Source organism: Procambarus clarkii, chromosome 23, assembly GCF_040958095.1.
Source record: "Procambarus clarkii isolate CNS0578487 chromosome 23, FALCON_Pclarkii_2.0, whole genome shotgun sequence".
In the NCBI taxonomy this organism is placed as follows: domain Eukaryota; kingdom Metazoa; phylum Arthropoda; class Malacostraca; order Decapoda; family Cambaridae; genus Procambarus; species Procambarus clarkii.
In genome coordinates, this window is record NC_091172.1 from 5,586,029 (window position 1) to 5,611,589 (window position 25,561).

The 25,561-nt window shown below is 42.2% G+C and overlaps 1 protein-coding gene across 1 annotated transcript in view; it reads left to right on the forward strand.

The window, feature by feature from the left end:
- Positions 1-10,486, forward strand: part of LOC123764097 (carbonic anhydrase 2) — a 146,999-nt gene extending 136,513 nt beyond the window's left edge. Inside the window, exons 5-7 of the mRNA XM_045751645.2 lie at positions 1,512-1,626; positions 5,882-6,002; positions 8,600-10,486. Of these exons, the coding sequence (XP_045607601.1) occupies positions 1,512-1,626; positions 5,882-6,002; positions 8,600-8,738 (375 nt within the window). The 3' untranslated portion in view covers positions 8,739-10,486. The remainder of the gene's footprint in view (positions 1-1,511; positions 1,627-5,881; positions 6,003-8,599) is intronic.
- Positions 10,487-25,561: the final 15,075 nt, after the last annotated feature.

Here is a 25,561-nt window from a genome sequence, read left to right on the forward strand (position 1 = left end):
TCCTCCCGTCCATCTTCCCCTTGACCCCCCTCATCCCCACACCCTTTGTCCTCCCCCTTCTTGCCCTCTTTCTCCCTTTCTCCACTCCCCCTTTCCCACTTCCTCCCTCTCCAACCCCCCTGAAAATTTCCTGAATTTTCTTTCAGGAAATGTATGTGTTTCTTTCCCTTCCTCCCCCTCACTTTCCCCCATCATCGTCACCTTCGACCCTTCCCCCCTCTCCTTCTCACCCCCTCCCCTACTCACCCCCTCCCCTTCTCACCCCCTCCCCTTCTCAGCCCCTCCCCTTCTCAGCCCCTCCCCTTCTCACCCCCTCCCCTTCTCAGCCCCTCCCCTTCTCACCCCCCTCCCCTTCTCAGCCCCTCCCCTTCTCACCCCCTCCCCTTCTCAGCCCCTCCCCTTCTCACCCCCTCCCCTTCTCACCCCCTCCCCTTCTCAGCCCCTCCCCTTCTCAGCCCCTCCCCTACTCACCCCCTCCCCTACTCACCCCCTCCCCTTCTCACCCCCTCCCCTACTCACCCCCTTCTCACCCCCTCCCCTTCTCACCCCGCCCCTTCTCACTTCTCTTTATCTCTATTCTTCAATATTTATACCTTAAATGAGAATGTTTGTTTGTCCAAAGTTGGAGGCGAGACGCTTGGGACTAGCTTCACCCAAATTGGCAGAGGGAATAGTTTGGGATATGGGATGAACATAGGCTGGTCGCCAGAATTCAAAAGGGAACAGCGTGTCAGAGTCACACTCAGACCCCCACGGCCATTTTTGGCACTGCCTCCTAATCAGCTACACGGCGAAATACTTTAAAAAAAAATCGAAACAGCTTTTATTCTTATATTCAGCTGTATTCATTGATCTCGGGAAAATTAACAGAACTTTCCTGTTATTCAAACTAGGGACATAATCCCATAAAGCATCCAAATTAAATTTTGCCTCTCCTCCCCCCACCCCACCCCCATCCCCACAGAAAACTGATGGCTAACTCACATGTTCATAAGGGGGGAACAATTATATTCTTTGTGACTTTCTTTAATATTATAGTGACACTTACGTTTATTATGATATTAGTAATATTGTAGGATAGATAAATATAGAGAAAGGGAAGGGGGGTGGAGGGAGGTGGGAGGGTAGGTGTGAAGGGGCAGAGGGGGGGGGGAGGGGTAAAGGAAGGTTGTGTAGGTGGGAAAGAAACCCCATGTATTTTCTGAGAGAAGGGGAATGGAGGAAAGGGACAGAGACAGAAACAGAGATGAAAGACACACACAGACGACAGAGGCAGATAGAGACAGTGGATGGATCGATGGATGGATAGATCTACCTATAGATCCATCCATCCATCTATCTATCCATCACCCCATTTCCTTGTTTTATTCTGGTGAATCTGACCAGCCTATGACCATCCCCTCTGCCAATTTGAGTGAGGCCAGCCCCAAGCGTCTGGCCTCCGGCTTTGGACAGATGGACACTCCCTCTTATAATGTAGATATAGATTAACTGGTGGTTTCCACTTACAGATTGGCAGTGACCATAAGGAGATGGACAAGGTGTGCAAGCTTCTCCCCTTTGTCCAACACAAGGGCCAGGCCATCACTGTCACAGAACCAATCAGCCCAGCGGAATTCATTCCCAGTAAGTGATTTGCGTCGTAATGGCCCATAAGACAGTATGACTCTATAGCACTTAGAAAAAAATGATGACAAGGAACTTGGATAACTTATTGATTTTGTGTGTCTTAAAGGCTTGTCTTTGTGCCTTGATAGTTGCAAGCGGTTGGGCACGGTTCCTTCACTCCCTCCTCTTATCCTATCATATCCCTTCCATGTGCTATATAGGTGTTAGGCTTTCTCCTGATAATTATCCTACCCTGCACATCTTGAGGTTATCTTGAGATGATTTCGGGGCTTTAGTGTCCCCGCGGCCCGGTCCTCGACCAGGCCTCCACCCCCAGGAAGCAGCCCGTGACAGCTGACTAACACCCAGGTACCTATTTTACTGCTAGGTAACAGGGGCATAGGGTGAAAGAAACTCTGCCCATTGTTTCTCGCCGGCGCCTGGGATCGAACCCAGGATCACAGGATCACAAGTCCAGCGTGCTGTCCGCTCGGCCGACCACATACACTTCATTCATTCACAAAAGAAAATAACATTAAAGCACCTGAGCAATATCACAAAATATCACAATATAATTGTTTCTGATTGGAATGAGTCTTATCTCTATTGTGCCTAAAGGTAAAAAGATTGGTGATTAGTTCTAAGTAAGCTGTAAAAATACCTGCTAACATTTTTTATCAATTTTACTGTTAATGTATCAATTTTTTTTTCTGTTAGTTTAAGGACTTGCCCGAAACGCTATGCGTGCTAGTGGCTGTACAAGAATGTTAATTCAACTTATTTTCTATATTCTCTGTCATCCCCCAATGTAACTTCTTGTATATAAATAAATAAATAAATAAATAAATAAATAAATAAATAAATAAATAAATAAATAAATAAATATTTATGAGGGTAAATCAAATGCAAATGAGATGTCATTCTTGGCTTCTATTGATTTCTTATTGAAGTAAATCCTATCATGCGAGGCTTGCAACACGAAGTTTCTTTCATCTGAATAAAGGCAGTGAGGCTGTAAAGACCGAGGCACAATATGGTTTGCACATAAAATTGCCTTTAGATGTGAGCTACTGTTTTGGTCGCTGGAAGCTTAATACCACCTTCACATTACACACTGAAGTTATATACCAAGGTGTTACATCTCACCTTTAACATGGCATATCGACCTGTCATTATGAGTGAACTCGCCAGAATGGATGTACAGTCCAGCAGAGAAGGGAAAGATGGGCAGACTGCATTTTCTTGGACCTTTCAGGAAGCTTTTGGCACAGTTCCCCACTAGAAACTGTTGCATAAGTTGGAGAAGCAAGCTGGAGTAAGCGGTAAGGTGCTCCAATAGATAAGGGAGTACCTAGTTATGTACTGTGAGGAGTGAGACCTCAGACTGGGGGTGAAGTCATCAGCGGGGTCCCACAGGGTTCTGTACTCGGACCTATCTTGTTTCTGATATACGTGAATGATCTTTCAGAATGTTTATACTCATTCCTCTCAATGTTTGCTGATGATGCTAATATTATGAGAAAGATTAAGACAGGACAGCAAGAGGCTACAGGATGACCTGGACAGACTGAAGTAATGGTCCAACAAATGGCTACTAGAGTTTAACTCAAGCAAGTGCAAAGTGATGAAGATAGGCATAGGGAGCAGGAGGCCAAACACAAGGTACCAGCTGGGAGAGGATATCCTTCCTCTTGGAAAAGAGAACGATTTGGGGGTTGTTATCACATCAGACCTGTCCCCCTGAAGCCCACATCAAAAGGATAACATCAGCGGCGTATGCAAGGCTGGCGAACATAAGAACTGCCTTCAAAAATTGTGTAAGGAATCATTCAGAACCTTGTATACTTCATATATCAGACCAGTACTGGAATATGCGCCTCCAGTGCATATCTACTCCAGCGAGTCCACATCTAGTCAAACACAAAAAACGAGGTTAGAAAAGGTTTGGAGGTGTGCCGCCAGGCTAGTCCCCGAGTTGAGAGGAATGAGCTACGAGGAAAGATTACTGGAACTGAACCTCACGACACTGGAAGACAGAAGAGTTAGGAGTGACATGATCACTACCGATAAAATTCACAGGGATTGACAGGGTAGGTAAAGATAAACTATTCAACATTGGTGGTACGCGAATAAGGGGACACAGGTGGAAATTGAGTACCCAAATGAACCACAGGGACGTTAGAAATTTTTTTTCAGTGTCAAAGTAGTTAACAGGTAGAATGCATTATGCAGTGATGTGGTGGAGGCTGACTCCATACACAGTTTCAAATGTATATATGATAGAGTCCAGTAGGCTCAGGAATCTGTACACCAGTTGATTGTACTCTAGCTCCACCACCGCATGCACAACTAGGTGAGTACAGTATGAGGACGGGTTCTTCGTTGGATCAGAGGCTTTTTACTCACATGTGCTGTTTCAATAGCACAGGAGTGTAGGTAGAAACTTTGAACTAGGCACGGGGGTGCTTCCCGACATGGCGACGACTGGAGGTGCGCACAGCGTCTCTCCTACAAACATTCACGATACCTTTGAGGGTTTTAAGAAACCACAGTTATATGGCACGCATTTAAATCAAGATGGTCACCCGGTCTTGGAGGAAGATCCAGATGGCGGTTTCCAGGACAGTAAACATCACAGTAAGGCAATGATGTGCAGCACCGCCATCATACAGAGGTAAACAGAGAGACCCTTCCGGCCCCACGCGGCCTCAGTATCAACATCCGCCGCTCAACCAAGATAGGACAAGTTCTCCTGCTTTGCAAACTTTCATCATTGCCTTTGATGACGAAGATAGGAGTGTTTTCGGAATTAGCAGGACACAAAGTATCCTATATAATGTCATTCCTCATATATTTAAGATAAAAGTGCACGATGTTAGACCTAAAAAACAAAGGAATTTAATCGCAGTGGACCACAAACACAGCGAGGAACTAGAGCTTTCGGACGTTACTGACATCTGTGGATACAAAGTCCAATGCTACAAACCACTAGGAGACCGATTAGCGGTCTCCTACAACATGTCGGATATGTCATCCGACATGTTGTAGACATTAGTGCAGACGACATCAAGGCACAACTTCAGGTAGATGACATTTCAATCTTCGGAGTCAAAAATATTATGTGTAGATCAAATGGAGAACTGAGTGATACAGTCACAGCCCTGCTTACTTTTCTAGACTACTTTCCCCTGCTCGGGTCTGGATTAACGGCTTCCTCCATAAACTAGAGGTGTACGTACCACCTTCCCACTCAGTGCTTCAGATGTAAAGGTTTTAACCATACCTCCAGAGGCTGCACCAACTAACCCACTCTAACCTAACCTTATACACATTAACCACATGTTACTTAATGTACTCTAACTTATCCTACCATAATCTACCCTAACCTATCTGAATTGCGACTAATTGCCAAACATACTTCGACTCAATCTCATTCTCTTGAATGTCAGCAACACTTTGATACCACCATTAACACAGCTCCTTACCTTGTCATCCCATTTCCACTCATATGTCTGTTTTTTCATTATCCTCACACAAATGGAAGAGATCGATAACTTCCAACCTCTGCCAAATTATGAACATAGATGCGCCATTGTGAGTGCCGCGTCTATCAAGATCACTACTCGTGCAGTCTTCGAGAGGACACACCTTCATGCAAACTGCACGTCTCGGCAAAAAGAACTAGGCACCTTACAGGAAGGTTTCCTGTGATGTATTAATTAATGCTCTATTTAATTCCAGCTAAGTATGCCAACAATTTCATTGTTAATAGTGTTTTGGTGTTGGGCACAAGGTTTATCAGCCACGGGAGGGTTAATAGCCCCACCACAAATGCTTACTGACCAACCAGGAAGTATACTTTTGCCCTCAATATTATCCAGAACCAGAATAAACTCTCCTGGTATATACGCAGAGAAATGAGCGTGCACTTCTCAGTGAAGAATATCTTTATAAAACTTTATATATCTATCTCTGGCAATAATGGGTGTTTGATTACAGACGGCTCTTAATTTAAAATTACAAAATACATCTTTTATGAATTTAAGTCATGTTCTTTTGGATTGGTGGATGTGACTTGGTTATAATTTTTTGAATTAATTTATCATGGGAAAATCTTTGGAGTAGGACGGAAGAATCGAACCAGCGTCCAGAGTGACCCCAGATGTGCACCTCTTCATGAATCATGATATGCTTAAAAATAACCCAATGTGGAGTCTGTCTCATAGGTATATTACGTTATTTGGATTTCATTGTGCAATTTCTTATATTACAGAAAATGGATCGTACTGGACATATGGCGGTTCTCTTACCACTCCGCCATGTTATGAGTCTGTCACCTGGATTGTTTATGAGCAGCCCATTAAAATTTCTCAGGAACAGATGGATGCATTCAGGTTAGTATATGACAAATTACTGTTAGCACATTCTCTTTCATTTTCATGTGGTTACGCTTGCAGACAGCTAGGGTACACTCAGAACCCTACGGTAGCCTATCCTGAGGTTACTCTTGCAGACAGCTAGGGTACACTCAGAACCCTACGGTAGCCTATCCTGTGGTTACCCTTGCAGACAGCTAGTGTACACTCAGAACCCTACGGTAGCCTATCCTGTGGTTACCCTTGCAGACAGCTAGGGTACACTCAGAACCCTACGGTAGCCTATCCTGAGGTTACTCTTGCAGACAGCTAGTGTACACTCAGAACCCTACGGTAGCCTATCCTGTGGTTACGCTTGCAGACAGCTAGGGTACACTCAGAACCCTACGGTAGCCTATCCTGTGGTTACCCTTGCAGACAGCTAGGGTACACTCAGAACCCTACGGTAGCCTATCCTGTGGTTACCCTTGCAGACAGCTAGGGTACATTCAGAACCCTACGGTAGCCTATCCTGAGGTTACTCTTGCAGACAGCTAGGGTACACTCAGAACCCTACGGTAGCCTATCCTGTGGTTACCCTTGCAGACAGCTAGGGTACATTCAGAACCCTACGGTAGCCTATCCTGAGGTTACTCTTGCAGACAGCTAGGGTACACTCAGAACCCTACGGTAGCCTATCCTGAGGTTACTCTTGCAGACAGCTAGGGTACACTCAGAACCCTACGGTAGCCTATCCTGTGGTTACCCTTGCAGACAGCTAGGGTACACTCAGAACCCTACGGTAGCCTATCCTGAGGTTACTCTTGCAGACAGCTAGGGTACACTCAGAACCCTACGGTAGCCTATCCTGTGGTTACCCTTGCAGACAGCTAGGGTACACTCAGAACCCTACGGTAGCCTATCCTGTGGTTACCCTTGCAGACAGCTAGGGTACACTCAGAACCCTACGGTAGCCTATCCTGTGGTTAAAGTGGTTGGGTTGTTGGGGGTCACTGAACGCGAGGGATAGTCACTTGAGACTTTCCTCTCAATCAGTTTAAAAGAGAAAACTATGAACTACTAATTAAATTCTATATAAATTCTTACTTCCTAAATGTCAACCTATGTTTTACTGTTATTGAACATTAATTACTAAACCTGTACTACTGATTGTTATCTGCCGTGTAAAAATTTAATGTTCAGAATAAGAGAGTTATTACTGTTAGTCATCTGCTCGGACTAGTTAGTTAGGACTGGAGAAAATGAAGGTTGTGTCATCAGCAAATAGAATTGGCTGAAGCTATCTTAAAACTATCATATTGATTACTGCACTTTATCTTATTTTATCAAATTGAGATATAGAAAGAGACTCTGCAGTGATTTAGACATTAACAAAAGTACAATCAATCTAAAACAAAGTACTGTACTTTAAGACTAGTAGATATATATTAGTTAACATGTCGGCAGGAAATACAGATTGATTATAGGCAAGCCTAATACAGTATTACTGTAGTAGTGGGGAAAGGAACTTTATCTCTTTATTGATACAAGCAACCCTTCTCTTTTTTTTTTTTTTTTTTTTTTTTTTTTTTGTAGGCTGGATCTCTTTACAAGGAATCCTTCTCTTACTCAAGTCTGCATCTCTTCATTGTCACTAGCAGCCCTTCTCTTACTCAAGGCTGCATCTCTTCATTGTCACTAGCAGCCCTTCTCTTACTCAAGGCTGCATCTCTTCATTGTCACTAGCACCCCTTCTCTTACTCAAGGCTGCATCTCTTCATTGTCACTTGCACCCCTTCTCTTACTCAAGGCTACATCTCTTCATTGTCACTTGCACCCCTTCTCTTACTCAAGGCTGCATCTCTTCATTGTCACTTGCACCCCTTCTCTTACTCAAGGCTGCATCTCTTCATTGTCACTTGCACCCCTTCTCTTACTCAAAGCTGCATCTCTTCATTGTCACTAGCAGCCCTTCTCTTACTCAAGGCTGTATCTCTTCATTGTCACTTGCACCCCTTCTCTTACTCAAGGCTGCATCTCTTCATTGTCACTTGCACCCCTTCTCTTACTCAAAGCTGCATCTCTTCATTGTCACTAGCAGCCCTTCTCTTACTCAAGGCTGCATCTCTTCATTGTCACTAGCACCCCTTCTCTTACTCAAGGCTGCATCTCTTCATTGTCACTAGCAGCCCTTCTCTTACTCAAGGCTGCATCTCTTCATTGTCACTAGCAGCCCTTCTCTTACTCAAGGCTGCATCTCTTCATTGTCACTAGCAGCCCTTCTCTTACTCAGGGCTGTATCTCCTCATTGACACTAGCAGCCCTTCTCTTACTCAAGGCTGCATCTCTTCATTGACGCTAGCAAACCTTCTCTCTTCACTGACACTTGTAATCCACTTGTTACTGTAGCTGTTATCCCCTTTTCTCTAGTTTTTGTATTGCTATGTTGTAGTGCAACATATTTCTTTATATAACTGTGACGCTTCAAATTTCTTAACAGAGTATTGAGTTTAAGAATTACAAAGATTTCAATTAAAATTAAATTATTCAATACAGTAAAGTTAGGAATGACAAGCACGCGTTGCAAACATTTGAACTCTTAACTTACATTTTGATTATTGATATTCTTCTCTCAGATCCATGAAGTCGTATCATCCTTGTGAGAGTTGTCCCGAGGATGAATTAGCTGGTGCTCTTGTCGAGAACTACAGACCCCCTTGTCCTATTTGTGATAGAGTCGTCAAGGCTTACAAGGATTCAGCGCAGGAGGAATAAGGAGCAAAAGTGAACATTTTGTTATGTGTAAGAACATGGTAGAATCTAATAAGGTATGCACGTGAAGATCCAGATAATGCGTGCAAGAAGTAAAGTGAATTGTTTTTCTTCTGGGCATTGCCTGTTGTAAAGGATACAAGATACATTTAAAACTGTGCACATCTCATTATGAAAACTATTTCGAATGACTTCATTTTGCTATGTACAGAAATTCTACACCCTTTACAAGAATGTTAACTTTCTTTGGAATTAAAGAACAGGGAAATTGTTCCAATAACGCTGACATGTGTAACATGTAAGAATAGTATTGTACCAATGGAACTTTTAGCACTGTACTTTGCAATGTGCATCTTATCTGTAGTTATTGCATGTTTATACAATATTTCAAATATGTTTAAAAAAAAATTCAGGCTCCTATGAGAGCACATAGTGTTCCATTAATTACTGTAGCTCCTTAGTCATCTGCATGCTAATAACATATAGTTAAAATTTGCACTAATAGTCAGATAATAAAGTAAAAGGAATAAGAATTGTAAGCTGAAAGAAACTACATACTGTATATTAGTCTGCTCAGTCGTCGATAAGTGGCATACTCTACAGCCCGTGATAGGTCTCCAGCCTGTAAGAGTCTCCAGCCTGTAAGAGTCTCCAGCCTGTAAGAGTCTCCAGCCTGTAAGAGTCTCCAGCCTGTAAGAGTCTCCAGCCTGTAAGAGTCTCCAGCCTGTAAGAGTCTCCAGCCTGTAAGAGTCTCCAGCCTGTAAGAGTCTCCAGCCTGTAAGAGGAACCTGTTGTTACTATAGTTGTCTTCCCGGATTTAATTGTTGGATGCCAAATACTGTTAATAATGTATTGTGTGTTATAATGATGATACCCAATAAAAGATTATATATACATTTTTTATAATTAGAGCTGCTTATCAAAGTTTAATAAACATGTTAAATATAGACATGATATATTATACAATGTTGAAACTGTACCTGAAATGCAAATATATTTGTTTCTGTTAATTTCATGCAATAGCACAGTAATATTTTCAATAAATATTGCTATCCGTTGTTGTAGGATGCTATCATTTCAGTAATGGAGCAAAATTTATGATGATTTGTGAGGGTACTCTTGTATGCCTAAAAAGTTCAATGGTCGCTGTCCTCAGGAAAATGTTGTTAAAGAGAATTGTGTACTACAGTCAACATATTCTGCTCTGCTTATTTTACCGTCATGACTGACACATTATGTCAGAACATTTCTTTGGGGAGTTTGTGTAGTAAATTCATTCACTTTTATAGTTCTGTGTTTTTTGGGAGATTTGATCAACTTCAGCTAATCGTTTGTAATGAGCACTAACTTATATTTGGTTTGTGATTGGGGATTATACACTTGCATTTTGAAAAACACATGCCAATTATGAAATTTTTATCTTGTTGCTTGAAAGTTGTTCTTGTTAAAATAGTATAAACATTTAAACTTAAGATATATTTTCATAGTGAGTTGTTTTATTGAAGAAACTTTGATGATAACTGAAATCAGGTCAGTGCAATATGATAGATCTTCCACTTGTATATTTGTGATAATATATCTGACTTGAGGGAAAAATCTGATCTGTTTCATTATGTTAGAGTTCAGATAAATAATCTGAACGCTTAATTGTAAAAAAAAATATCATTAATACAGTTAGAAATAACTCTTACCAAATGTACATCATACATATATCTATACATATATATATATATTAATAAATAGAACATGAATATGGTAATTTTATTTAACTAAACAACCTTCAACAGTTGTCTGACCCCTGAATACCAATTTACTGCTAGGTGAACAGATGCATCATATGAAAGGAAACTTTACTGAGATATTTCTGTCCTATAATGGGAATCGAACGTAGGACTCTTAAATTGTGAGCTGACAATGTAGACCACTGCGCCACAGGATTTGTAATGGCTTTTAAGGCTTGTGGATGCATAGAACTGAAACAGTCCATTCAACTTATTGGAAGGAAATATGTTGAACTGTGTTTCAGTGTCTCCACAAACAAGACAGAAGCATACTTTCATCACAAGCGGGGAGTTAGTTTAGTTCATTTATTATGCACACGAGGGGCCTCGTAGCCTGGTGGATAGCGCGCAGGACTCGTAATTCTGTGGCGCGGGTTCGATTCCCACACGAGGCAGAAACAAATGGGCAAAGTTTCTTTCACCCTGAATGCCCCTGTTACCTAGCAGTAAATAGGTACCTGGGAGTTAGTCAGCTGTCACGGGCTGCTTCCTGGGGGTGGAGGCCTGGTCGAGGACCGGGCCGCGGGGACACTAAAGCCCCGAAATCATCTCAAGATAACCTCAAGATAACCCCATACCCATCTTGTGGGGGGTAGTGGAAAGGGTTACAGAGGCACGTAATGGGCTCAGGGACTGAACCCCACAATTCATTTAGCTAAACAAGTTACAATCTTGATGAGCTAGTTACAAAATTCAGTATACATCCAAGAAAGGGAGTGGGAAATGAATGGATGTCGAGGGCACTTAGTGTCAATTGCCGGCTGGAAAGATATTGCAAATCTAATGCAATATCTTTCATAGACAACTGGTGTTACAACAATGGAAGTGGGACTTCTATGGGGTACTGGTACTATTAAGGGGTAAAGGTAGTTAGAAGACAAGAGTATCAAATATGGGAGAGCTAAAAGGCCCGGCCCCCAAAATAAACTATCCACAGTAGTAATAACTTGCTACTAGACCATATATGTTAGTCTAAGGGTTGATCACTGCGCTCCCACCTTGGAAGAAGAGATACTCTGTAATTCATGTACTTATTTATTAACCCCTTAACAACCCCCCATATACACTCACACCAATAACAATAATAATAACTTTACCACACTATCTTACGTTAAAAGCCTTGGTCCACATAGACAGGATACAAGGTTTACACTAATAACAAGCTAGGGTAAAGTACTACTGGATAAGCACTGAAGCTGGATGCAGCTTAGGGTAGTGAGACCATGTGGTACCCTAATACAAAACACAACTCTTAGGGTAAACAAAACACTGGCAAATACTAACCCCAGGTCTCACCAATAGTTACTACCAGAGTAGGTACACTTACTGATGCCCCGTACTTAGCTTAAGGATACAGGAACTTCAGGTAAGGGAAATAAGTAAGAGGAGAAGGGAGAAGAGTAGGGATACAGCCACAGAGTAGGTCTTATCCGCACACACCAGCCAGAGAGAAGACCGAGCTAGCGACCAACTGCCTCCCTCATGTCGTGGTGCCGGGAGGAGCCTAATTGATCGTGCAGCTAAGCACATTAAAGATCTTCCCCTATGCAACGTATTGTTACTTTATGAATGATTAGAAAGTATTAGTAAGCAAAGTTGGTGCCTATGTTATTATTTAATAATCAACCCCCAGCTCAGTCTTTAAATGCTCTTTGAGAAACAATAATAGTCTTACGTCTGGCAGGGAAAATACAAACAATTGCTATTCTAGATGCCCAACTGTACTACCAGGAAGTTTAATAGCTCAATTTTGACCTCTGGTTTCCACTGGAGAACCCAGGGTCGTAACACTCCTCCCCCCTTCAGAGAAAAAAAAATGTGACTACTAGAATAGTAGTCATATTTTTTTGTAAGAGTATACAGAGAACAAAAAGAAAAACATATGACAAAAACAAAAAATCAATCAAAAGCAATTTCTCTGCAAAAAAAAAAAAATACAAAGGAGTTCTCTGAAAGAAAAAAAACATACACAACAAAAATAAAAGAACAGGGAAGTAAATAAATTGGACACGGAATATTTAATGTCACAGGAGAACCTAAAAAAAATTAACTAAAGCATGACGGTTGGTAAATGGCTTTCTGTGGCTCAGATGAATGTTATTCAGGCAACCGGGACAGAGTGTCGGCTATCACGTTGAGTCTGCCCGGTAGGTGGGTAATGGAAAGATTGAAGTCCTGTAGGTACAACGCCCACCTGAGGATGCGTTTATTCTTACCCTTCATCTGAGTCAGGAAGACTAGTGGGTTATGGTCCGTGTACACTTCCACTATATTACCTGTGAGGTAAACTTCGAACTTTTTACATGTTAACACTAGCGCCAACGCCTCTTTTTCTACCACTGAATAATTGCGTTGCGCCTTGTCGAATTTCACAGAGTAATAATATACTGGGTGTTCCACCTGATCATCCCCAGTTTGCAACAACACTGCACCAGCACCCGAGTCAGACGCGTCAACATGAATTTTAAACGGTCGGTCGAACCTTGGACTAGCAAGCACTGGGGCGGAAGCTAAGATCAATTTCAAATTTTTAAATGCCTCTGCACAGTCTGATGACCACTTAAATTTAACGGCTTTCCACAACAAGTCTGTGAGAGGAGTGGCAACACTGGAAAAGTTCTGACAAAAACGTCGATAGTACGCACACATACCGATAAATCTTTGAACGTCCTTTTTAGACTTTAGTACTGGATACTCCAGAATGGCACCGATTTTATCTTGCCGAGGTAACACTTTTCCTTGGCCCACTTCATAACCGAGGTACGTCACTGTGCCTTGGCCAAAATGACACTTTTTAGCATTTAAGGTAAGATTTGCCCTTTTCAAGATGGCAAACTGGCGTAACCTAGCTATGTGGTCAGCCCAATTACTGTCAAACAGCACGATATCATCTAAATACTCCCGACAATTTGGCACCTTAGCGAGTAGAGAGTTCATGAGTCTCTGGAACGTGGCAGGGGCGTTACGCAAGCCGAACGGTAACACTTGATACTCAAAAACACCCTCGGGTGTCACGAACGCAGTGAGCTGTTTAGCACGTTCAGTGAGTGGGATTTGATAATACCCCCTCGAGAGGTCGAATTTCGAAACGTACTTGGCATTTCCCAACTCGTCAATGCAGTCCTCGAGGAGGGGCAGCGGATAGGCATCCACAATGGTCACCTTGTTGAGCTGCCGATAGTCGGTGCATAATCGCCAGGAGCCGTCTGGTTTGGGGACCAACAGGCAGGGCGAGCACCAAGAGCCCTGGCTCGGCTGGATGAGGCCGTGCTGGAGCAAGAAGTCGACCTCCTTCCGTACGATGGCCTTCTTTTCTGGACTCATCCGATAGGGTTGAAGGCGAATGGGAGTGTAGTCCGTCAACTCGACATCATGGCAAATGGCATCAGTCTGGGTCGGGACCTCCCCGAACAGACTGGAGAATTCATCAACCAACGACTGCACCTCTTCACGTTGGGCCATCTGCAAATGGGACAGTCCCTCCACAGCATTCACAGAACTAGAATTATTGAAAATGAGATTAGTTGGGTCCCCAGAACAATCATCCCCTCTCTCACTGGAAATGGAAACATTGGTTAGTGCAATGGGCCTGGGGCCCTGGAACTTCTTCAGTCGATTTACATGTATGAGCATTACCTGGTTACGTTTGTCAGAGTGCCTCACTTTGTACGTGAGGTCCCCAGTCTTTTCTGTCACAATGTAGGGGCCTTCGTACTTGTGGGACATAGTGTTCCCTAGTCGAGGCTTTAATACCAGGACAGGGTCGCCAGGCTGAAATACCCGTAACTTAGATTTAGCATCGTTACGTTCTTTCATCTTTTCTAGGGCCTTGCCAAGATACTTAAATGCAGCCGCCTTGCAGTCCTTGAGTCTCTGGTGGTGTTGCGCAAAGAAAGCCGAACCTTCGGATAACGTTACGTTCCCTAACAGATTCTCCTGTAACATTTGCAAGGGTCCACGAACTTTATGGCCAAAGACTAACTCAAAAGGAGAACAGCCCAGTGAACTTTGTAATCCCTCTCTAGCCGCAAACAAAACATACGGTAAATTCTCATCCCAGAAGGTGTGGGAACTCTCGCACGATGTCTTCAACATCTGCTTCAGAGTTAGATGGAAACGTTCAATTACCCCCTGACTCTGTGGATGGTATGGGCTGGAAACCTTATGAGTTATTCCATGTTCCTTACAAAATTGCTCGAAAACATCAGACTTAAAATTAGTACCATTGTCAGTTTGCACGACCCGAGGCAGTCCAAAAGTGGAAAAAAATTGCAACATACGAGCAACAACAGTTTTTGCTCGGATGTTCCTTACAGCAAAAGCCTCTGGGTAACGAGTAGTGTATCATCGTGATTAGGTAAATATTACCAGACTTAGTTCTAGGTAATGGTCCAACACAGTCCATTACCACATGAGAAAATGGTTCCTCTGGCACGACAATAGGCCTTAGAGGAGCTTTAGGTGGAGTCTGGTTTGGTTTCCCAACCAGTTGACAAACAATACACGCATTACAAAATTTTGCCACATCGCTTTTCAGCTTGGGCCAGAAAAAATACTTTAAAATTTTGTGATACGTAATATTAATACCTTGATGTCCCCCCATAGGATCATCATGAGCAGCTGCCAAAACTCTTTCTCTATAGCAGGTCGGCAACATAACCTGGTGGACTACCTCCCACTCATTTGACAAGGGAGCACTCTGTGGTCTCCATTTTCTCATCAAAATCCGATCATTGTAGTAGTACCCAGTTGCTGCGTCTACAATTTCCTCCATAGAGACGGCTGTTTCATGACAATCTGCAAGAGTGGGGTCAGCTTTCTGTAACTCACTCAAGGAGGCATCTAGGCCTTGGTCAGATGCCATTGGCCGAGGCTCAACAGTGTTCTCCTCCACCTCCCCACTACTCTCTGTAGGTGGCGGTGGCAGGCTCTCCACAATGTCCTCGGCCACGTCATCGAGTCGGGCCATGAATGTGTCCGCGAGGTCCACTTGGTTTTCACCACTCGGAAAGCTCCTCGTGACCTCGGGATTTACCACCTTGGCAAGCACAGGGCTGCCCTTACATTTAAGTCCCATAGACCTGGTCACCGCGCACGCAGGGTACACAACATTATCCTCTGCGGCGGGTGGATCCAGGCAAACCTTAGGGGTAGGCAACATAATAGGCAGTCTGGAGTCCCCTACCTTATCCCCTGCTAAATCATTACCAACTATTACATCAACATTAGGGAAAGGTAGGTATGAAGTGACTCCGACTGTACAAACACCCTTGTGGAAATCAGATTCCAGGGTAACCTTATGGAGGGGTACTGCTCGAGTATCACTAGTGACACCCTCGACCAGTACCACCTCTCCAGTGTCGAGAGTGTTGGCACCTTGCAATGCACTCTCTAAAATTAAAGTCTGGATGGCACCGGTGTCTCGGAAGATCACCACGTCCTTCCAGGAAGAACCCTCAGACAAAAGTAGTCTCCCTTTCGATAAGAATGGGGTAAGCAAGTCCAACCACTGTGGGTTGGAGGTCTTACTCCCTAACCCTTCTGAAAGCCTCAAGCCCTGTGTCACAACTAGAGCATTGGGTCTTTTTTCAGGGTGCAGTTGCCAACAACGGCTAATAGTGTGGTTTGGACGATTACAGTGACCACAAAAACGTCGGGGAGAAGAGACATTACTAACAGAATTACCCTTCGGTTCACCTTTAGGTGCCGTTGGGCTAGACACTTTAACAGGTTAGTTATGTCTGAAACAGAAGGTGCATTAGGTAAAGGGTTAGAATGAGCTGGTCTGGACTGGCTGTGGGTATAAGGTTTGCTACTCTGTGGGGTATAATTATTTTTATTGGGCCTTTTGCCCGCCAATTGGTAGTTTTCTGCCAACTTGGCCAAATCCCCTATTTTAGAATTTAACTCTATCCTTCCTTTAATGTACTGTGATACGTTCTCTGGCATAACATCTATAAAATGCTCCATTAAAATTAAGTTCCTGAGAGCCTCGTATGTTTCGGCTTTCGCCGAGCGAATCCATCTATCAAATAATCGAATTTGATCATTCACAAATTCAGTGAGCGGTTGGTTGTGAGTAGGCCTAAGGTTACGATAAACTTGGCGGTGAGCTTCAGGAGTAATTTCATATGCCCGCAAAATACATTCCCTGACTTTATCATATTCGAAACACTCGTCGTCAGGCATGTTTATAAAAATATCTTGTGCTTTACCCCTAAGTCTTCCCTGTAGGATTTTCACCCACTCTTCCTTTGGCCAGTTCATGGACGTGGCCACTCTCTGAAAATGGTTGAAAAACCTTTCAGGGTCAGACTCGGAAAATTCAGGCAAATTATGCTTTTTCTCATAATGCCTGGGGTTTGAATCCCCGGCAGGTGGAGTTCCAGTGGCATTCGCTCTAATTTTAGCCTCCTCGGTTTTGAGTCTTTGCTCCTCTAATTTTATTTTTGCTAACTCTAAAGCTAATTCACTTTCCCTATGAGTTGCACTTTCTGCTTGGCTAGGCTGGCATAAAGGTGTATCACTTGCCAATAGTTGTTCATCAATACAATGTTGTAATATTTCATTCACCAAAGTCCACTTTTTATCTGCGACATTTAATTCTAGGCCAAATTCCTGGCCTAACAATACTAAATTAGACTTTTTAAGTTTCTTTATCTCTACCACTGAAGGCTCCCTTGCCAGTTTCTGCATTTCAGAAGACATCACTAATAATTTTAGCTCCCAGCCAAAGAAAAAATTAAAAAATAAAAATTGGAAAAAAACAAAAATTTGCACGGCCCCTAACACAAGGCCACACTAACCTTAATCGTGAAGGGATCCAGCTGGGTGTCCAGTCAGTGCAAGAATGTCCTTTGCTAGATGAGCTGGACCCTAGGCTAGCACACAACCGTTCTGCGGAAAACAAAAAATTTTAATTTTGGCACTCAAGAATCTAATTTTTTACACTTATAATGTTCCTCCCGGACTGGCCAACCACTTGTTACAACTTATATGAGTGGGGCTTCTATGGGGTACTGGTACTATTAAGGGGTAAAGGTAGTTAGAAGACAAGAGTATCAAATATGGGAGAGCTAAAAGGCCCGGCCCCCAAAATAAACTATCCACAGTAGTAATAACTTGCTACTAGACCATATATGTTAGTCTAAGGGTTGATCACTGCGCTCCCACCTTGGAAGAAGAGATACTCTGTAATTCATGTACTTATTTATTAACCCCTTAACAACCCCCCATATACACTCACACCAATAACAATAATAATAATAACTTTACCACACTATCTTACGTTAAAAGCCTTGGTCCACATAGACAGGATACAAGGTTTACACTAATAACAAGCTAGGGTAAAGTACTACTGGATAAGCACTGAAGCTGGATGCAGCTTAGGGTAGTGAGACCATGTGGTACCCTAATACAAAACACAACTCTTAGGGTAAACAAAACACTGGCAAATACTAACCCCAGGTCTCACCAATAGTTACTACCAGAGTAGGTACACTTACTGATGTCCCGTACTTAGCTTAAGGATACAGGAACTTCAGGTAAGGGAAATAAGTAAGAGGAGAAGGGAGAAGAGTAGGGATACAGCCACAGATTAGGTCTTATCCGCACACACCAGCCAGAGAGAAGACCGAGCTAGCGACCAACTGCCTCCCTCATGTCGTGGTGCCGGGAGGAGCCTAATTGATCGTGCAGCTAAGCACATTAAAGATCTTCCCCTATGCAACGTATTGTTACTTTATGAATGATTAGAAAGTATTAGTAAGCAAAGTTGGTGCCTATGTTATTATTTAATAATCAACCCCCAGCTCAGTCTTTAAATGCTCTTTGAGAAACAATAATAGTCTTACGTCTGGCAGGGAAAATACAAACAATTGCTATTCTAGATGCCCAACTGTACTACCAGGAAGTTTAATAGCTCAATTTTGACCTCTGGTTTCCACTGGAGAACCCAGGGTCGTAACAACTGGGAACACTTCTATGGAAGAAATGAAATGTATGCTCGGGATGGGGTGCATCTATCGAGGGCTGGGGTGGTTGCTGTTGCGAACTCGTTGGAACCAGTGGTTAGAGGTGTTTGTTTGGGTTTAAACTGTTAGTAGATAGTGGTATGGGAATTGATTTGGAGGAAGGAGATAATAAAAGTATGTGTTTGTGGGAGAAAGGAATTGGCAAAATGATCAGGGAAATTGAAGGGCCTCAAAATAACAATTCACTTAGGGTATATTACACTAACAGTAGAAGTCTAAGAAATAAAATAAACGAATTAAATGCTCTTGTCTGCACAGAAAAAATAGATATTATTGCACTTACCGAAACGTGGATGAATGTAGAAAATAGAGAACTATTAGCTGAATATCAAATAAATGGATTTAAACTATTTCACACAGATAGATATATTAGACGAGGAGGGGGAGTAGCCATATATGTTAGGGACAATTTGAAATGTAGTCTCAAAGAGGGAATCAAATCTGAGCCACACACAGAAACTATTTGGATAGAATTAAACGAAAAAGCAAATAATAGTATAATAGGAGTTATATATAGGCCACCAAATTTAGACAGAATAGAAGCAAAGCATCTGTGGGATGAAATATCTAGAGCATCTAAGTCTAGCAGTATTTGTGTCATGGGTGACTTTAATTTTAGTGGAATAAACTGGGTGAACAAAACAGGGAATAATGAAGCAGAAGATTTTCTAGAATTAATTGACGATTGCTTTCTTACTCAACACATTAAGGAACCAACGCGGGAAAATAATATTTATATTTAGTGTTAACTAACAGGGAAACACAAATTAAGGACATCGAAATAGGGAGTGAGCTAGAGAACATTGATCATAAAGAAATCAGATTTAGCATAGAATGGAATAGATCTGTTGGAGAAAATTATGTTAAAGTACCTGATTTTCGAAAAGATAATTTCAATAACCTAAGAAATTTATTGGGTCAAATAGATTGGAAAGTCTTGGGTATGGGGTGTGGGCCGGTCTTGGAGCTAGACGTGAACCCAGCGATAGGTGACGTAAAAGGGGTTTTCGATGTGGACTCAAAATATAACCAATATAAAAATATTCTAAGCGAAGCCCAGGAACGTAGTATACCATATAAATTGAATAGATCGAATACAAATGATCCAAAGTGGATAACAAAGGATCTGAAGAACCTTATAGGTAAAAAGAGAGCTTGGTACAAAAGGATTAAGAATGGGGAAGTCAGTTTAGAACAGGAATTCGTACAACTGGTTAGAAATGTTAAAAAAAGAGATAAGGAAAGCAAAAAGAAACTATGAAGTTCGTATAGCAGAGCAAGCAAAGACAAATCCTAAAGGGTTTTTTCAGTTATATCGTACTAAGACTAGGGAAAGGATAGGTCCATTAAAAACTGAGACAGGTCAAATAACAGATAGTGATGAAGAGATGAGTAGTATTTTTAATAAATATTTTATATCTATATTTACTAAAGAGGAACTTAACAATATGCCTTCAGCCGAACAAGTCTATGTGGGTGGGGACGAGGACAGGTTGACGAGTTTAGTAGTTACCAAGGATGATGTAATTAAACAAATAGTTAAACTCAAACCAAACAAATCCCCAGGGCCGGATGAAGTGTTTGCCAGGGTTTGTTTCTTTAAATATATATAAATATGTTTATTCAGGTAAGGTATATACATGCAAGTGATGTTACATTAATGGATTGATATATAGGTAGAGCTAGTACATACAATGCCTAAAGCCACTATTACGCAATGCGTTTCGGGCAAGAAAAACATTAATATCTAGAACTTAATACTAATTGAGCATAAAGAATAAAAAGTGTTGAGAACAAATACAAATAAAGATTAAAAAAAAAGGGGGAACATGACTGAAAAAGCAGCACAAATACAATAGGTTGACAAACAGTGTTGATTAAAAAAAGAAAATAACAGACATGGGTTGACAATAGAGGAGTGAGGTAGGTTACAGGGAATTTATTAGGTAGTGTTTAGTTTTTATCTTAAACTGGTTGAGAGAGGTACAGTCTTTAACATGGTTGGGAAGGTCATTCCACATTCTGGGCCCCTTGATTTGTAGAGCATTTCTAGTTTGATTAAGTCGTACTCTAGGAATATCAAAACTGTATTTATTTCTGGTGTGGTGCTCATGGGTTCTGTTACAACCTTCTATGAAGCTTTTGAGATCAGGATTGGCATTATAGTTTAGCGTTTTATATATGTATAATACACATGAGAGAATGTGCAGTGACTTAATGTCTAACATATTCAGAGATTTGAGTAGGGGTACCGAGTGATGTCTGGGGCCAGAGTTGGATATTGTTCTAATAGCAGCTTTGTGTTGGGTAATTAGAGGACGTAAGTGATTTTGGGTAGTAGAACCCCAAGCACAAATACCATAGTTGAGATATGGATAGATAAGGGAGTAATAGAGAGTCACCAGGGCAGGGCGTGGTACATAATATCTGATCTTAGAAAGAATGCCCACAGTTTTTGAAACTTTTTTTGATATATTTAGAATGTGTCCCTGGAAATTCAGCTTGTGGTCAATGAGAATGCCAAGGAATTTTCCATCTAATTTGTTACAAATTTGGGTATTGTTTATTTTGAGATTTATTTGACTAGAGGATTTATTGCCAAACAGAATATAGAAAGTTTTGTCAATGTAAGTTTGTTTGAAAGTTTTTGTCTAATTACGTCCTCTAATTACTCAACACAAAGCTGCTATTAGGACAATATCCAATTCTGGCCCCAGACATCACTCGGTACCCCCTACTCAAATCTCTGAATATGTTAGACATTAAGTCACTGCACATTCTCTCATGTGTACTATACATATACAAAACGCTAAATTGTAATGCCAATCCTGATCTCAAAAGCTTCATAGAAGGTTGTAACAGAACCCATGAGCACCACACCAGAAATAAATACAGTTTTGATATTCCTAGAGTACGACTTAATCAAACTAGAAATGCTCTACAAATCAAGGGGCCCAGAATGTGGAATGACCTTCCCAACCATGTTAAAGACTGTACCTCTCTCAACCAGTTTAAGTTAAAAACGAAGCTATACCTAATAAATTCCCTGTAACCTACCTTACCTCTCTATTGTCAACCCATGTATGTTTTTTGTTTTTTTTTTGTTTTTCAAATCAACGCTGTTTTAATGTAATTTTCTGTAATAATTTGTAATTGTATTTGTGCTGTTTTTTCAACAATGTTCCCCCCTCTTTTACCTCTATTTTTATTTGTACTCAACGCATTTTTTTCTTTTTACCCATTAGTTTTAAGCTTTAGTCAGTAGTGTTTTTTCCTGCCCGAAACGCTTTGCGTAATAGTGGCTTTAGGCATTGTATGTACTAGCTCTTATCTATACTACCAATTTTTGTCAACTACCATTCAAGCTGTCATTGCAATCAATCTTATATTGTTTCTGCTGTATTGTGCCTACCAATTTGTTGTCAACTACCATTTTAAGCTGTCATTGCAATCAATCATAGCTACCTATGTGCTTTAATATACTGTACCTATAATTTTCTCTCATCTTTTTTTTTTTCATTCCATGTAATCTGTTATCATTTTTTTTGTCTATAAATTTTGCAAGTATTTACCTCCTTAAAATTTTCTTAGATTAAGGACCTGCCCGAAACGCTGCGCGTGCTAGTGGCTTTACAAGACTGTAATTACCATAATTGTATCCTCACATTCCTTATGTACATTCTTGTATATGCATAAATAAATAAATAAATAAATAAAGCCAACAAACTTTGTAAAATCTCTTTATGTATGTACCTTTGCCTAAATAAAAATTATTATTATTATTATTATTATTATGTTAAGGGTGAGTTTGTTGGCAGTTAGCCAAAGATGGACTTTATTTAGCTCAGTATTTACTGTGGCATTTAGGGCAAGGGGGTCAGGACTGGAGTAAATGAAGGTTGTGTCGTCAGCAAATAGAATTGGTTTGAGGTGTTGGGAGGCATTTGGAAGGTCATTAATGTAGATGAGAAAGAGGAGAGGGCCAAGTATGCTGCCCTGAGGAACACCAATGTTGATGGGTAGGGTGGGAGAAATTGTATTATTCACAGAAACATATTGGAGCCTGTCAGTAAGGTAGGATTCGAGGTATTGTAGGGAGTGTCCTCTGACTCCATAATGATGTAATTTAAGAAGAAGGTTTTGGTGGTTGACAGTATCAAAAGCTTTACGCAGGTCCACAAATAACCCAACAGGGAACTCCTTTTTATCAAGAGCTGTATGAATCGAGTTAAGCATACTAATAAGTGCATCTTAAGGGTGCTTAAAGAATGCAAAAAGGAGCTTTCCGAGCCACTGTCTACCATATTTAATAAATCAATAGAGTTAGGCAGAGTGCCAGAGTTATAGAAAGTTGCTAATGTGATACCAATTTTTAAGAAAGTAATCATTTGCGTCAAACTATCGACCAATTAGCCTAACGTCTATTGTGGGAAAGTTACTTGAATCGATAATTGCAAATAAAATTCGTCTTCATCTTGAAAAACACAAATTAATAAATGAGTCGCAACATGGTTTTACAAATGGCCGTTCATGTTTAACAATGTAACGGGGGGTGGGGGAAATAGCTCTATCTTGTCCATTATTCCACCCCCCAGTTAACTAACGAAGCCGGGGAAAACAGCTCTCTCTAGTCCGTTATCCCGTCCCCAGTTAGCTAACTATTCTAGAGCACCTCCAGAGTTCCTAAGGCAACCTCTCTCGTTCAACACCTTGTAACCTAGGTATTTGACTACCTAGGTGCTAAGACTACAAGGCGCCGTCACTTGATCAGCTACCCGAAACTCTAGAGAGAACTCTAGAATACAGAATCATTGCCACAAACGTATAAGAGAAAACGAAAGGAAAGAAATGAATAGTGAAGTAATTAGTGAGGGTTTGGGGTGAGAGGCAGAGAGGTGGGAGGAGCGAGGAGGGTCATTAGTTGAAAGTGAGAGTTCAGAGAGGGGTGGAGGGAGAGGTATCGATAGGTAGAAGTAGAAGAGTAGAAAGTAGACGTAGAAGAGTAGATAGTAGAAGACGAAATGCTGCCACCATCCATTCTAGACCATTACATACAAGACAAGGAATGGAACTTGCCTGTATCACAAAATTCTCAAAAGATGTTATCATGAGTTCATTATTAGTAGTTCCCATCTTTATCATGTACTCATTCTAAACCATGAAACCAGTAACCACAGAAGCTTTCTCACCTCAACTCAAATCTCTAGGGAACAAAATAAAGTCCATTTAAATGATAAATTCAACAATTATATTTCACATTAAGTATCATAATTTAGCAATCCAATTAAAATGTTCCAGTTTAATATGCAAAGTGAGTCATCATCCAAGAATTCGAGAACCCTACAACTTGACTGCCCCTGATCGTCACACAACACTTGTAAAACACGACAAGTCACCTTACTGTTCACTCACCAAGTGTCTCTGCCTATAGCTGGATAGAGGGGGGGGGGGGGGGTCTGTAGTTGACAGAGACTCCCGCCCTGCCGGCCGACAGCCTTCCTGCTAGGCCGTCTCTTCTGCAATCCTGACTGCCGTTCTGTCTGTTAATGCTCTCTGCTGGATAGCTCTCCGAGTTTATATTGGGGAACCTAGTAGCTAACTCCGCCCACAAGTAGATAGCCTCCGGCACTACCAAGCCACTCCTTAAACGTCGGCATGTTTGAAGGCTACCCGGCTCCAATTATACGCTTAGCGGAAGCAAGGTGAAATTATCATGATCTGACCTCAGGTCACTTGGGGTCATTAACGGTTAGAGGTGTGAGATCTCAGGCAGACAACTGGCGCCTCTCAGATCCTTGTCTGTGACTCATGTACTATATATATTTTAAATAAACTAACCCAAACACTTTTACAGTGTTACAACAAATTTGCTGTCTTCTTATTCTAGCATAGTTGAGGCAGTTGATAGTGGTAAGGATTGTGATGTTGTGTACCTTGACTTTAGCAAAGCTTTTGATACAGTGCCACATGAAAAACTGATTAAAAAAATAGAGGCTCATGGGAGGTGCTATATTAAATGATTTAGATTCAGGTTTGAGTAGCAACATTTGCAAATTTGCCGATGATACAAAAATCGGTAGGGAAATTAACACGGAAGAAGACTCACTATCACTTCAAGTTGATCGGTTGCCTGCCTGGCTGCGTGCTGACGTGGCCGTTTTGCCATGGGGGGCCTGGCTATTCCTCCTGTGTTGAGGGTAAATTCCGTGGGACTGGAATTCACGTGTAAGGCTGGTTATGCGGCCGTTGAGTTAGTTATGTGTGACATGCTTCGTGTCCCGGTGGACGCTGTGTATGGCGTTGAGCTTGTTACGGCCCACCGGGTGATTGTCAAGTTCGTGGGGGAGGAGGAGTATCGGGACTTCCTCCGGCGGAACGAGGGGCGTTCATTGCAGTTGCCGGATGGCGCCGGCTCCGTTACGATCTCGGACCGAAGTGGTGCCCTGACATATGTCAGTGTGCATGGTGCGCCCCTGGAGTTCCCTGAAAACCTTCTCCGGCGCTTCTTCGGGAGGTATGGTGCTGTCATCAGTGTGCGGGTGAACAAGCTGTCCTCGGGGAAGTATGCTGGGAAGCAGACGAATGTCCGTACATTAGGTATGCGCCTGCGGTCGGATATCCCATCTTCTGTCCGGCTGCTGGGCTACTACGTTCGGGTGTACTATGCCCGGCAGCCCCGTACTTGTTTCCAGTGTGGCCAGTTGGGGCATCAGGCTGCCGGGTGCTCTGAGACACCTGCTGCACCCGTTAACTTATTCCGGGAGGAGGATTTCCCGCCGCTCCCTCAGGGCGTGGATTCCGGAGATGAAGTGGAGCAGGTCCCAGTCGCTGCTGATGCGGCCCCTCCTGCGTCACCCGACATGCCCCCGGTGCTTGTTGCCCCTCAGCCGTGTGCGTCTGCGTCTTCCTCGACTCCTGCTGCTGCGCCTGGTCCTGCGCCCTCGCCAGGTGTTCCGGCTGTGCTGGGTGTTGGGGGTGCTGCGGAGCATCCTGTTGTGTGCGGCCCGGTTCC